The 14,535-nt window shown below is 40.6% G+C and overlaps 1 protein-coding gene across 2 annotated transcripts; it reads right to left on the bottom strand.

Annotated features, from left to right (window-relative positions):
• Positions 1-4,751: 4,751 nt before the first annotated feature.
• On the bottom strand, positions 4,752-13,626 carry LOC112278707 (putative manganese-transporting ATPase PDR2). Of its 2 annotated transcripts, none has more exons than XM_024512353.3 (24): positions 13,003-13,626; positions 12,749-12,841; positions 12,185-12,423; positions 11,669-11,741; positions 11,272-11,444; positions 10,992-11,163; positions 10,684-10,788; positions 10,353-10,463; positions 10,150-10,236; positions 9,773-9,955; positions 9,474-9,524; positions 9,189-9,314; positions 8,972-9,051; positions 8,645-8,753; positions 8,292-8,420; positions 8,045-8,110; positions 7,794-7,865; positions 7,318-7,475; positions 7,033-7,144; positions 6,726-6,842; positions 6,483-6,588; positions 5,845-6,290; positions 5,388-5,663; positions 4,752-5,232 (listed from the first exon to the last, which is right to left on the bottom strand). In XM_024512353.3, exons 1-24 carry the CDS (start codon positions 13,246-13,248, stop codon positions 4,912-4,914), a joined length of 3,651 nt encoding a protein of 1,216 aa, XP_024368121.1. In that variant the 5' UTR covers positions 13,249-13,626; the 3' UTR covers positions 4,752-4,911. The 2 variants fall into 2 exon arrangements, with proteins under 2 accessions (XP_024368121.1, XP_024368122.1); XM_024512354.3 differs by having other exon boundaries at positions 5,845-6,251; positions 13,003-13,618.
• Positions 13,627-14,535: the final 909 nt, after the last annotated feature.

The following is a 14,535-nucleotide window of genomic DNA, read 5'->3' as shown; positions in this document are numbered from 1 at the left end:
TCTCGTAGAAACAAAAGCACCCCTCAATACCGCGGCAGACCCTTGCCACCCCTCATGCCCGACACGTGTCCAGAAGAGTCCCTGCCGCACCCCTCTACCGTTCCGGAACATGATCTCCGCGACCCGATATCCTGGAATCTACCTTTTATTCAACATGTATATAATTGGTACATTGTTCTGAAACCCTTTCTCGAATCTCACCCGTCCCCTCGCCCAGCCCTTCTCGATTTGAACCATTGTCCAGGGTTGGCTCCCCGCGCCTTTCCACGTATACACGCTCAATTCGCACTCAATCCCCGGAACGAGCAACAGATCTACCGCCGACCCGGCATGCTCAGCCTGCCTGCGCACTCCCGATCTACGAGGCCAATTCCGAAGTTGACCGTGTAGAGGAAGGAGTTCGAATTGCTGCTTGATAGCGGTTGCTGCTGACTCCATGTCCTCGAAAGATTGGTTTGCCATGAGCCCGTTTTCGGAACATGAAGAAGGGTAGTTGTCTGCTTGCTAGGGTAGGGCCTTCTTTCTGGCAGGAAGACCTCAGTGCTTGAAGGTGCGTCGAAGCTTAGATCTGTCATGGCTAATTCTGACTTTATCGTCGACGCTATTGTTGCTGGCAGCTCTTTTCTCGCGCTCTCTCTCTCTCTCGCTGTGTACGTCTTCAAACTGAGGTGCCTAGACGTCAAGCAACAAGCCACTTCTTCTGTACAGATCCAGCCCAGAAGGATGTGTAATTCGCCTTTTTGCAACGCCCGCAACTACTGCCGCATTCTCGTAACTCCGGAAGGAAGGAGACGAATAGCCTATAGATGAATGTATTTGTGGATGAATGGTGTGTTGGATTGATGGATGGATGCTAAATAAACAGATCGATCGGTCGGGCGAGCGAGCGAGCGAATCACATGTGGCATCCCCCTCATGCATCCAACTTTGTGTCCTTTTCCAATAAAGTGAAAAGCGAGTTTTTCTTACAATAATCACGAACAATCCCATCGAATGATTCTTGTATCTGAATCTACCTTTTTCAATACTTTTACCTTTATTATATCACACATCCCTGTTCTTGTGGTGGGGGGGGGGACATTTTTAGTGGTTTTTTTGATGGTGCCCATATTAATCCAGTCCCACTGGCTGGCCATGTTGGGAAACTTGTGTATGTGGCTACTGGAGCCTTGAGAGGTGATTGAAGTGGACCACGAGTATGGAGCAAGATTGTGATTGGGCCTGGCCCTTTTAAGCAACAGGGTTCCTTGTAATCCGAAAATGCCTTCAACAAACTGACCCAAAAGAGAGAGGGGGGACAACAAAAGTAAAAGTTTGATGGGGGGGGGTGAGAAAAGAAAAGGAGAAAGGAGGGGGGTTGCTTGCTTGGCATGGGTCTTATTGTTTTCATGCTCTCAAGTCCACCATTCATTCTCGGAACCCCTTTCACACCTTCGGATTCCAGGCTGGAGTCTGGCTACCCTCCGATCATATCTCTTGTCACACTCCGACAAAAGTGCATGCTCAGGGTAAACCTTATTTTCGCAATTAATTGAGATAGTTACATTTAAATACCATGTGTGTAAAACTTTTGATTTAAATTGTAAATTTTCTTTTGTAAAGTATAGAGTGAAATTTAAGCTGGCAAAGGAATGCCTTGTAAATGTATCAGTTCAAAGTATTAACCACACTTACTATCTTTTAGAAATATATATATATATATATATATATATATGTGTTCATTCATTCATTTGACTGTGTATGAATGTGGAGTTAGACCAATCACTTTTTGGTGAACGAACAGAGTCAAATCTTAATAGATTGAATGTAGTTCTAAAAATGATAGCACTTAATACAATCCCCATGGCATGTTAATATATTTCATTTCATTTCTTTATTTCTTTCTCAACTACTTATTACTGTACCATTTCATACCTCCCACATGTCAGTTGCAATTTATTTTTTGTTTTTGTTGTTATTTATTTATTTTACTTGTTTTGTAGTAAATACAGGGTAGATCTCTGTTGATCCACAACAAAACAAGAGTATATTGCTACTTCAATCAGGGCTGAGTCAGTTTTCCAACTGTTATGTACTTTACTGTACCCCCCCCCCCACATAGATTTCACATAAATTATGTACAAAAACCCATACAACTATTTTACGCATTATTTCCAAACCAAACTAATATATTCAATTCACATACCAAAGAGTACCATTTAGACCAAAAAAAAAAAAAAAAAAAAAAAACACTTGCTTCAGTTGCAAGTTGGTAACTTCCTTACATGATTCCATATACAATCCAATCTTCCCAATATAAAACAAAATAACATGCATACACACATGCACAATCAAATCTCAATGCATTGGAATAAAAAAACAAGAAGTAGAAGTGGGGGGGAGAGCTATGGACAAAATTACATGTGATTGGGATAGGGGCAAGCATTTATTCTTTTTCTTTTCATGCATGCAAGGGCATAATGAAGATGATAATATAAATATAATATCAAAGTAGATAAAAAGGGGCAATGGTGCAAGGATAGAGAGGAGTCCCTTTAGTTAGGATCCCAATGGAGAGGGGGACCAAATGGATGACACCTTGCAAAGGGGGGAGGGGGGTGCATTAGTGCCCACTACGAACTAAAGGAAATGGTTGACCCCTCTCTCCTTCTCCTTTAGATTCCTCTTTCTCTTTTTAGCCTCCTTTGGCTTTACTTGCCCTTAGGGTGTGCATGTGGTGGACCCCACACTCTCAAACCCCACAATGCGACAAAGCAAAACAAGCAAACTAACAATAACAACCAACAAGGGGAAGGAGAAACAGAAGAAGATAAGGGACATGAAAAAGAAGGCCCAAAAGGGACCTATCAGGGAGGTCCCAACTGCGCTAGTTTCTTTCTACTTCTCAACATTGGCCTCTTTTCTTTCCATGTGTCATTTCCCTCTCTCTCTCTCTCTCTCTATATATATAGAGAGAATGGAGACATGTGTGTGAGTGAGTGGCCTGCATTTGCCCTGACCTCCACCACCCATCCACAGTGGAGGATGCTGACTGTGCAGAGCGAACACACTTTTTTCGTCGTAAAGTTTCAGTTAAAGGTGACGAAAAAGGGTAAAGCGTCCTGGGGGGGGTTCTGTGGGGCCCTCTAATGAGATGGTTCCTTCCTGGATATAACGTAGATTGATTGCGCATGAGTCTACGGTGAGTGTAGATGTATTTGACAAACTGTTGTTAATTGCCTTGTAAAGTATTATTTTATTGGGATTTTGTTTTTATAGGTTTTGTTTCTTTATGGGATGTGTGATTCTCTTTGCTGGGGTAAGATTAACTGCAATGACCTTACTTACATTTTCATGTGTTGTAGGAATTATTTATTTGTAGAATGTGGTTGTTTGTGTTTTGTTGGATTGTTAATCAAACAATTTGAGTGATTTTTTTGAAAAATATGCTTTAACTAAATATTCACACAGCAGCCATGAACAATTCATTGTATAATCAATTGATCACACATGAATTTCTGACATAATCTTACAAAAAAAAAAAAAAAAAAAACAAACAAAACACAAATATGAAAACACTTTTCATTAATATGAATGAATATATGTATATAATAAGTTAGATCATTTTTGAATCTCAAACTGTGCAAAGGCCATGGAAGTATCGAAATGGGTGGAATGAATCTGCAAGTGAAAACTACAGCAGATACAACTCTGACAAGGCGGAAGGAGCCTCATGAACGTGATGTTATTTTATTTTATTTTTTTCTATCAGCGTTATTTTCCTCAACGGTTGCAATATTTCCTGACTGATTTTGCTGGCTATATTATATATTTATTTATGTTAGAAAAAACAACCACAAGAAAAAAGATAAATCAGAAACTAGAAAGCCACAGCTGGTGAACAGCGACAGAATTTAGGCCACATCAGAAAAGTGAACAATGCGATCGCTTCACGGAATGTGCTGAAAATCAGAAGCTTAGTGAGCCATTTGCTGGAAAAGGGGCTATCGAAAGGTATGGACAAACCCAGCAGGAGTGGCAGCAATACGTGTACCCTTATTATTATTATTACTATTATTTATTTTGCTCTGTTGTACAAATGTTGCAACACCATAGCTGCATGAGTCTTGGAAAATGGACACGAACTGTTAGTGTTAGTTCAGTTAGAGCGACAGTCAGTTGATAACCCAGGTTGCAAAATTCCCTTCTTCAAGGTGTGGTCAGGGGACGAGGAGTTTGCACCAAATCGGAGGTTCGTCTTTTGTTTTATGAGCCTCATGTTTCAACGTGTTTTTAACTCAGGATTGTTGTTCAATATCCAATTTTCAATTCATGTGACGTAGGTCCTTCAATTGCCATGTACCGTGTCGTATACAAGTAAAATATTGCTGAATCGACAAGGAGGTTCAAGGCCGTCCACAATTAGAACCGCGGGCCCAAATGGGAAAAGTGCAAAACAAAAGCGTCCCAACCTCCAAGTAAAACATTGATAATCTACTGTCAACTTCACCCGAGCAAGCAACACAATCACTTCACTGGACATATCTCATCCTTAAGGCCATTACTAAACGTTTCGTGGCTTGAATCAACAGATGTAACAATAACTCTCTGCACCGTTGGATAAAAAAGAGATGAGATTGTTGGATCAGGGACAAAAAAAAAAAAAAAAAAAAAAAAAAAAACACTTTGAGGGTTGAATTGGAGGAAGGCACTCATTTTGCACCAAGCGTACCTCGTCAGTTCTGCTAAATGAAAGGGCAAGAAGTCGTCACTTGTGACAAAAATTCCAATATGATTCACTAGGTATCACTTTGACAAAAACACTGAGGAAAGTGTATGGCGAAGTGCAGAAACAATGACAACTACTGCAAATAATGTAAGTGAAAATCTAATCTCTTAATTGCCTCATGATCCGTTAAAACATGTAGCTATCTACTGGACCTTTTTAGCACCTGAAGCCTTCTGGGTCTGACGAGGCCGAGCTAAAGGCATCTTTGCAGGGAACAACCGTCGCAACAAATGCTCCCACGTGTAGCAACTGACCATCATTCCAAAAGCCATAAAAAGCAGTTGATGACCAAATGGCTTCGGTAAAGGCACCAACCTTAGCCAATCATTCAGACTGCGGAGGGCATCGGATGTAACCGCAGTGAAGAAAATTGCTGCCGAAGTCAAAGCGTAATAGAACGGCTTGTTTTCTCGAATACTTTGGTTGAAAGGATGACCAATATAATTGACGGCAAAAGTGGCCACCTGTGACATCGAAACCCACTTTCGATCTCAGAAAGGTCAAACATAATAATCTCCAAAAGTCCATCAGCAGCAGCGGCGGCAACAGCAACCAAGTTGAGAACAGAAAAGAGGATCATCACACCATGGATTATACAATACTGTTATGAGTTAATAACCTGAATCATCATGTTGGACATGTACGAGACAGTGTTGACGAGATTCGGAGAGAACTCTGACTCAGGTTCCACACATTCCTCCGGCATAAATGCCTGTGCGCCGTTCACAGCCCATATAAGAAATGTGATATGGATTGAGAATTGTCCGAGAAGCGATAGAATGACGTAAGGGCTGAATATGTTCGGATACGGCCGTTGGGCCGACAAAGTGTCGAGAGGCCGAGCATGGGAAATAAAGAGAAAGAAGGATGCAGTGAAAAGACCGCTAATCGTTGCCTGCCTCACAAAGAAAAAATTATCTGATGAATTAGGATACGACATCTCTAATTTGGTTATCGACGATTAAGAGCATCAATTCAAAACTGAAATAGATAGGACTTATAGATGTCTGCACAAATCATGTCATAATTACAGATAAACATGTGCACCACCAGCAAACGATTACGAAATGACTCACCTGCATGTCACCAAGCTTCACTCCATCCAGGTACATCACACTCAGGACGTATGCCGTTGCCAAGCAATTCAAACCCAAAATTTTGAACATCTGCAAGGTTGTTACTAATGTGCTACGGCCTTGGCGTATAATGTCCGTTGTAGGCCGAACAGAAGAGTGCTTTGCGGTGAAGGGAGCTGCCATAGATGCATCTCCGAGTTTGACCACTGGAGCCCTTCCATCGCCCTCCTCATTCATCTCATCAATTAGCCTCTTCAACTCTTTTCTCTTGACCTCAACAGGGGTAAGTTGTCGACCACTTGGTGACAGCTGCTCCGATGCAGGGAGGGATACTTTGTTCGTTCGATTAACTATTGAAGATGATCCAGATTGGCCTGGGGTGACAGCACCTGAAAGCCCTTGTGAACCTGCAACCCCACTCTTCCGCTTTGGTTTGGCGTTGACAACTGTATGAACCAGTAGAACTTGCAAATTAGCAAAATCGAAACCTAACACTATCATATGAGTTACTTACAGAGTGACGAGTAAGCACTCAGCTATTTTATCAAAAAAAGAAAAAAAGACAAAAAGAAAAAACGAAGCTGAGATGACAACAGATGGTGTTTTGGCACTACGACAGCAATTACGGCAGTTGATACCTGAATCGGATCCTGCGCTCGATGAATCTGCTAGAGGACCAGTTGCCGAGGTAGTCGAGGCTTTAGCGGGAGGGATGGCATTCAGAAGTGCGACTCCGACATGAGCCTACAAGACAGGACAATAGTGGTCAGTTAAGTCTGAACTAAGTCGAACTGTCTGTCTCCTCACAAGCTGGAATGCATCCATACCAAGATTAAACACTGGCATAATCATCAGAGAAATCTTATAAATTGTGATTTCACCTGCTTAAGTGCTCCAACGTCATTGGTCCCATCACCACACATGAGAGTTGTGCGGCCCACAGCCTTCAGTGTGGTTAATATAAGCTCCTTCTGATCAGGAGCAACCCTTGCGAACACCTAAAATACGAGCATCATGTCTTTAAGGTGAAAACGAAGTGAAAACATGCACCAAAACTGCTCTATAGCTTCCTACAGATCTTATTAGTGAACGGAGTGGTAGATCCTTTTCACTTTGCAACATGATTGAAAATAGCAGAAATCACAACAGCATTTTTTATTTCAGTTCTGGCAACTATGTAGGACTGACCTGAACGAGAGGAACAACTAGCTGCAAAGCATTGGTCCGCTGTAGCATGCCAAGACCGTCGCCCGCAATGCATAAATCATAGACCTCTGCCAAATCGAACACCTCATCTTCGCTGTAACAGAAACCAAAACCAATTCCTGTATCAGATTAAACCTTGGCAACAAGACAAATTACTAATAAAAGTAGATGTTCAGGTAAGAGGCTCTAGAAAAATAGGCAGCACAGCAAAAAACTTAGCAAAAAGGGTTGAACAAAAAAGAACAACTAAAAAGTAATTGTCCATACTTGTATGCTAGCTTATGTGTCTCATCCGGTGAAATCCAATCAAACTGTCCTACGGAATCATCAGATCGTTGAGTCAAAACCAATACAGGTCTTGTGACAATATTGACGTGAGATGCCACATGGCAAGCAGTTAGCGCCTGATCGCCAGTAATCATCACCTGCCAAGCACAACATGTTTTTAAGCATCGCGATGCAAAGCAGAAACCGTCTAGATTAAGTCCAATTAATGGCATAGACCATACAGAAGCTCAAAAGGCTCTGCAAAAAAGTGCAATATGTAAATAAGTGTGGAGATAGGAACACTATTAACCTCGTCAATGAACTACGAAACATCGATTAGGACGATAAATGCTAATAATAGCCACGAGGTTACACAACTCGTAAGCATTCAGAAAAGAGAAGGAGTTAATGAAAGCATTGATATTATTACGAAAGATACTGCAACATCTAAGTGCTCAAGATAGGGTAGTGTATACCAAAATATGAGAAGAATTCTTGAGCTCCATGAGTACTTCAGCAGAATCATGACGTAACGGACATGCAAATACCTGCATATCACAGTCTCAAATTTAGCTCACAGTAATAAACATCCTTAAGATGAATAAACGTTCTGATAATTAAAAACCAAAACTTCCTACCAGACAGTTGATATCTAGGAAAACCTCCTCGAAATGATAAGCATCTGAAAATCACTCCCATCGGTTTCAATGGTGTGTAGAAAATGTACCGCAAACCCCGCGAACGTCAAATCATTCTCCACACTTTCGCGATCCAAACCCCGAGCCTCACCAACCTATAATTCAAACAAATCAAACCAGCATAAGGACGAATACATGCTTTCTATTGGAGCCTGGTACTTGGCTCAAAATCCAACCTGTTCCACTTAACAAACTTCACTTCAGATAGAACACAAAAACGCTCGTGTGACCAGAACGATAGCTCTGTAGATCGTCTGAAAATGAATGTAAACTTACTGCCATCTCCGGTAGAGATTTGTATGCCAGAGCAAGCACACGAGACCCTTGACGAGTATATTGCTTGTATGTTTCCACATAGTCATTAGGGACATTGGTCAACCTCTCCTGTATTGTTTCTGGAGCACCCTGCAACAGAAATGCAAAAATCAAAATTAAAAATCAAGATAGCGACCTAAAAAGAGATGCTACAAACCCTGCGATGCAAAACAGAAACTCACATAAAAGACATTGCCGATAACACCTGTGAAGATATCTCGTACTACGTATATTTCTCACAGCTTATTCAAACAGTTTGAGTAATTAGAGGGTGTCAAATAGACCCCATTGAGACCTCAAGTTACAGAAGTTACCTTAACGAGAGCTACAAATTTTTCCTCAATCCTTGCAACAACGGCCATGCGTTTCAGATGCGACGCAAAATGATGCCGCTGGATAATTTGGACTGGCTGTCCTGTTCCCCTGAATTTAACGATGGCACATAATGATCAATTAAATAAAAAGCTGAAATATGAAATGAAAGTTTTCAATAGAGACCCCAAGTAACCCACCAATGTAGCTACTTGAACTACGCACTTCTAAGCAAATTGAAAGACTTCTCTAAACAATTGGGTGTAGAAGACATCGGAATCCAGAGGCAACCGTGTTTGATTGAAAACTAAAGTCATGCCTTTACTTACTTGCGAGTAATAGCCCTCTCTTCAGCGGTGTAAATCCAGTCGATGCCTTTCAGTGCTGCCTTCTCTAATGGATCACCAACCTGTTGTTCCACGTCATACATCAGGCAATTGCCATACATTACGTAACTCTAGCACATATTCGGAGGACTCCGCACCATAAAAAGCTTTTCGCATTCGGTACATTCTAGGACAAGGGGAAAATGAAATAAGGGCTTACCGTCTTGCCGTCTACAAATACCAGAGCATGGCACGCAGCTAGAATTTGCATCGTTATAGCTGATAACTTGCTAGGCTGAGTCTCCAAATTTTGGTTCCCATCTGCGCTGACTACTCCTCGGAATTCCTGTCGCAAGAAAAGAAATATGAGGTAATGGTATTGTTCAACTTCAGATATCCTGACACACATAGGTTTATTATGTTCATGTAGAGTTGCCAAAATAGTAGGACAATGAAGTCAAAGTAGACTCAGCTACAAACATGTACAAATTGAAATATAAATTACCATATCATCGCTGGTCAATGTACCAGTTTTGTCGAAGCAGCATACGTCCACCTGTCAACAACCCCACCTACCAAGTTAAGTAGGAATGTGCATCAAAAAAATTGCAAGTAAATCTCACGACCGTGTCTCCAAGTCATATCTAAGTCCACCTGAAGCAAATTCATAAGTACTAAAGGATTGTAGAAATACAACTCTGTACATAATTCAACAAGACTCTCTCAGAATTCTTTAAAAATATCAACATTATTTTACAAGGTTCACTAAATACAAGATTTTGTCTTTCAGAAGAGCAAACAAACCTTGCCACCAAATGGGATACGGAATGGCTCAGTGCAATATATGCCTTTGCGAGCTAGCGCAATGAGAGAAGTGTTGACAGCTATGGAAAGCTCCATGGGTAATTCTGGAGGAATCACTGAAGTGATAATGAGAGAGCAATTAAGCAACAGCTTATACTTACTCCTGGTTGGATCCTCCAACCCCTACACAAACCAAACATTGTTAGATTATATGGAAAATATTAAGAATCCACGCCAACACTGAGAATAAGCATTCTTCCTTCCGAATTCATTATTGAAATTGTATTGCACATACCAAACAAGAAAGAAACATTACTTTTCACCAAAACAGTATCAAATCAGTACCAGTAAGATAAGATTAGATCTGATATAATCACCTTTTTCAACACATAACCGGCGGCAACCAAAGCGAAAAACACCAGAAAGAGGATGAAAACTCCACTTTCCCAGTTATTTGCAGACACCTATGAACACAGGTGCAAATACATGATCAGAGCTAACCCATAATTGGTATCTTGTTTCAAAATTTAGGACAGTAAAGCTTCTACAGTACACGAAATTTAGAAGCAATGGAAATTACCCGCTCTGTAGAGAAAAGAATAGTACGCATAAGTTTCCCTTGACTGGTCTCAAATCCTGTTCTTAATACAATCGCGATACAACCTCCATCCGGCGCCTTCAGAGTACCTGACTGCATTAAATTGTATGCAAAGCACTAGAATAAGAAGCATCCTCACATAACATAATAACTAACATCAATTACTTACAATTTGTTTACAAAACAAGATCAAATCGTCTTCAATCTGTAACGGATCGTCAAATATAAAATCATATTGACAAACACTTCAGTGATAAAAAAAAATACATGCTACTTATGCAAAAGAGAAAATGTTAAAGTTACAACTATCCACCTTGTCTGGTGAGTGTTGTAATATCTTCGTACCCCCAAAAAGAACATGGTTTTTATCCCGTCGTATTGACAACCTTTCATCTGGCTCCCGACTACTAATGGAACCCTGCACAGAAGAAACTCAAGTATAAATACTATTTTTGGAAAAGAAAAGTGCACCACGCATTCTTTCTCCATATACAGAACCATCTTATTTTATTTATTTGCATTAAAGAAACCTACACACGTAGTACTTGTTAGTGTATGACACTCATCTTAATGAAGAGGTTTCCAAACACAAGCTGTCGATACTCAGAATTTAGTGCTTACTTTCCATTGTGGAGTAGACTCTCCAGTCAGTAGAGCTTCATTCGCAATTACACTACCAGCAATTAGTAGCATGTCAGCAGGCACTGTTCGCTCCTCGCTGCCAACCCCAACGGGTCGACCAATTGAAACCACATCTCCAGGAATAAGATCCACTCCTGATAACTTAACCCACCTGTGATAAACAAGGCCTTGATTAGTTCACAACGAATAATACGCCACATGACATGACTATCACATCAAAACAACCATCGAAGACAAAAACAAATTGTGAGAAGCTTACTTTCCACCACGATGGACCATTAGTATCTGAGTATCGACTCGAACTCTTCGCAGCTCACTCAGGGTTCGAATCCTGCTCTTGACGACGGTAGACTCGAAGAGAACAAGCATGAAGAGAGTGAAAAGGCTGTAATACCAGTAATCATCAAGGCACCATAGACCGACACAAAATACCTGCAAGTTTCAAACCAATTGATTACACAGTTAAATCCCCCTTGATTAAACATACAACATGAAGCGGCTTGAGCGCATGGAAGGCACCCACCAACTACCAGTTAAAGCTCATTATGTTATGCTATGTAAAAATATTTAGGTTGACATTCTTAAGTATTCTCGCACCTCCAACCTACAGATAAAGCATGTGAGTACAGGAATGCAATAGAGAGCTGAATTCTAACCTGGAAGACAAAAAATGGCTCCATGCAGTGCTCCTTCATTAACTTTTGAAAAGTTGGCTGTGGAAATTCAAACCTATTCATACACATCAATAATCTTAAGTTGAATTGGTGAATCCACCCAAGCACGGCCCTATATACTTCAGTTTGCAAAAATTCTGAGATAGAGTGCAGCTCATGCTTTGCAATCTCTACGTGTAGAATGATAAAAACAGACATGTTGATGGGACGTGTATGCAATTTCTCAATGGTAACAATATACATCCTTGTCAGCACAAAGAGGTCCAATGCAGAACCCATTATAGATGTAATTTACTGCAAAACAGCAGACTACGACATAACTGGCAAACCTCATTGACATTATCAATATGGAAGAGTTGAGAACTTTGTGGTTCAAGTTAAATTAATATCGATATTAAATCAGTAAAAAACTAAGGGTGAAGGCAGAGCTCCAAGCCTTTTAGGAAGCAAACTATACAGACCACCAAAAGAAGACAGATTAGAAATGAGCATACGTACATGTTTTTACCCCACTTCTCCGTGGCAGCCAGTGCTTTTGCTTCACTACCATAACCCGTGTTTTTCATGTACGTTCGAAACGTATCTTTCGTTGGATAATCCAGCTTGCAGAACTTTTTAAGCTCTTTAGAGTAAATAAAGTGTTGTTTCCTAAAGTCAAATCCAATTTCCTCAGAATCGGCTGGGAGGTTGGAGGCAACGCCATAATTTCGACCTCCAGAACGTTTCTCACCAGCAACCTGCAGCATAAAACCGACTCCGACGAGCATCAGGTCCAAAGCACCAACCCTTACGGAAACATATCTAAAATCCATCAAGACCAATGCAGAATTGACAGTGACTGACTAAGGTAAGTTGATATGATAAGTGCACCCTGCGTGTTGTGGTAATCGATGATTAGTTTAGCAAAATAAAAATAAGCATTAGAACAAATAATTGATATTGCCATATGTGAAAATTGACTACTCCAATAAGAACCCATGTGTATACGATTGATCAGAACCAGAACTACTCCAACGTCTCACTGTTAGTGATTTTAATAGCAGGATAGCATCAGAACTTTACCAATTTCCTCAACTGCAAGGGCACGACTTCCTTTGAACCCGAAAACTTTGCTGGGATAACCTTGCAAAAATCTGCCTGATGAATGTCTGTCACCTGCCACTCGATTGCAGTAGGATTTTCAAAACCTAAGCTCCCCAATCAACTCCGAAAAAAAACACCCAAAATTCAAAAACGAAATTTAAATCTGATTTTGCCCCAATTCATAAATACCCGAATAAAACACCCAAACCCTTGGGTGGGGCAAGAAATCGCACCTTACTAGCCTGTGAGAAGCAGCGAAAATCTACAGACCAAACCGAGAACAGGAACGCCAGAATGTGCAAAACAACGGTACCGGCCAGCACGATCCCAGCATCAGTGGAATCGAGGCGAGTCGCGATCCCAACAGCCCAAAACCCATACAATCCCAGAAACGGCCACACATCCAATCGCCACATCGACGATCTCCGCTTGTAAAGCTCCACCTGCTTCACAATCTTCCCTTCCGCTGGTACGCCCATGGTTGCTGTAGCCGAAGCCCCTCGCCTCTTCTTCGTCCTAACCTCGCCTACACTGATGCATTCATCACACACCTAATCGGCGAAATCTGTACAACCCAGCTCACGCCTGGTCTAGCTTCCATGGACACCTCGATGTAATTAGGGTTTGGGTGGAGCGCATGCAAAACGGAGGAAAAGCGAAGCAGCAGCTTCCATTCTTCCTTCGACTGCAAGAGATCTTCTGCTATGCCGTCAATTTTCTCATGCTTGACCGACTACGACGAACTTCAGTTAGAATGACACAGTCAATCAATCCCCCGTCCCCTCCCCTCCCGCACGCGAGAGCACCGCGCATCAATTAATCGCGAATTTTGCCGAGTTTTCCCGTCGAGTCGCGCAAAAAATTAATGCTTTCGCGGTCCAGGCTTTAAACCTAAACCTGGTCCCAGGCATCCCGCTCTCACTCTCTCTCTATTACTTTTTACTTTATTCTATGCCTTTTGCGTTTTTGTTATTACTTTTTGAGGCCTCGCTTTTTTACTTTATTGCGATGGTGTTTACTTTTTGGTTTCTTACTTTTTGGATGTAGCCCCCGCTCGCTTTTACTTTTCCTCCGCTGCCGTTTGCTTTTGGTCTTACTTTTTCGATGGATCTGGAGGGTGGTGATTCGTTTGGTGTTTGTCAGTTACTTTTTGTGGAGAAGTGTGGTTTATTTTACTCGGTTCTATTCATTGGAATAGTAACAATAATAATAATAATAATCAGATGGGTGTGCTCTGATGTATAATGTAAACATAACCAACACGTCAGAATACATTTTTTTATTTATTATTTATAAATAACATCAACATATATATTTAAAATGGATATGTATATATATATATATATATGAAGAGTAGATAAGGTGATAATGGGAGTTAGGAAGACCTTACAAAGATATAAACCTTGATCCTATATATATATATATATATATGTTGGAAAAAAAAATCTACTAGAAACCCTGATGCAAATGTAACCTACATATACATTTACTTGCGAATTCACACACACAATTTCCTTCTTCAATCATTTATTTTATTTTTAATTTTTGTTAGCTATGTCCAGATGATAATGTACTTTTATAGGTGGAAATGTAAATTGGTGGAGATCCAATGCTTTTGACCTTGCAGTGACCACCACACAGGTTTTGTGTGTGTGTTTATTTATTTATTTATTATTGTAAATATAAAAATGTCAATTAAAAAGTATAGTGTATTAATATATTTATATGATTACATTTAAAAACGATTGTAGGCATGTTGTTGGTGT

The sequence above is a fragment of the Physcomitrium patens genome, chromosome 2 (genome assembly GCF_059467195.1).
Source record: "Physcomitrium patens ecotype Gransden chromosome 2, ASM5946719v1, whole genome shotgun sequence".
Taxonomy (NCBI): Eukaryota; Viridiplantae; Streptophyta; class Bryopsida; order Funariales; family Funariaceae; genus Physcomitrium; species Physcomitrium patens.
This window is presented reverse-complemented; position numbering and strand designations above follow the sequence as displayed.

Excerpts from the sequence above, each read along its gene's own strand:
- LOC112278707 (XM_024512353.3), bottom strand. The coding sequence starts at position 13,248 with ATGGGCGTACCAGCGGAAGGGAAGATTGTGAAGCAGGTGGAGCTTTAC. Across the intron at positions 12,842-13,002 it reads GCTTCTCACAGGCTAGTAAG|GTGACAGACATTCATCAGGC; the intron begins GTGCGATTTCTT and ends ATCGAGTGGCAG. Across the intron at positions 9,956-10,149 it reads CCGGTTATGTGTTGAAAAAG|GGGTTGGAGGATCCAACCAG; the intron begins GTGATTATATCA and ends TGGTTTGTGTAG.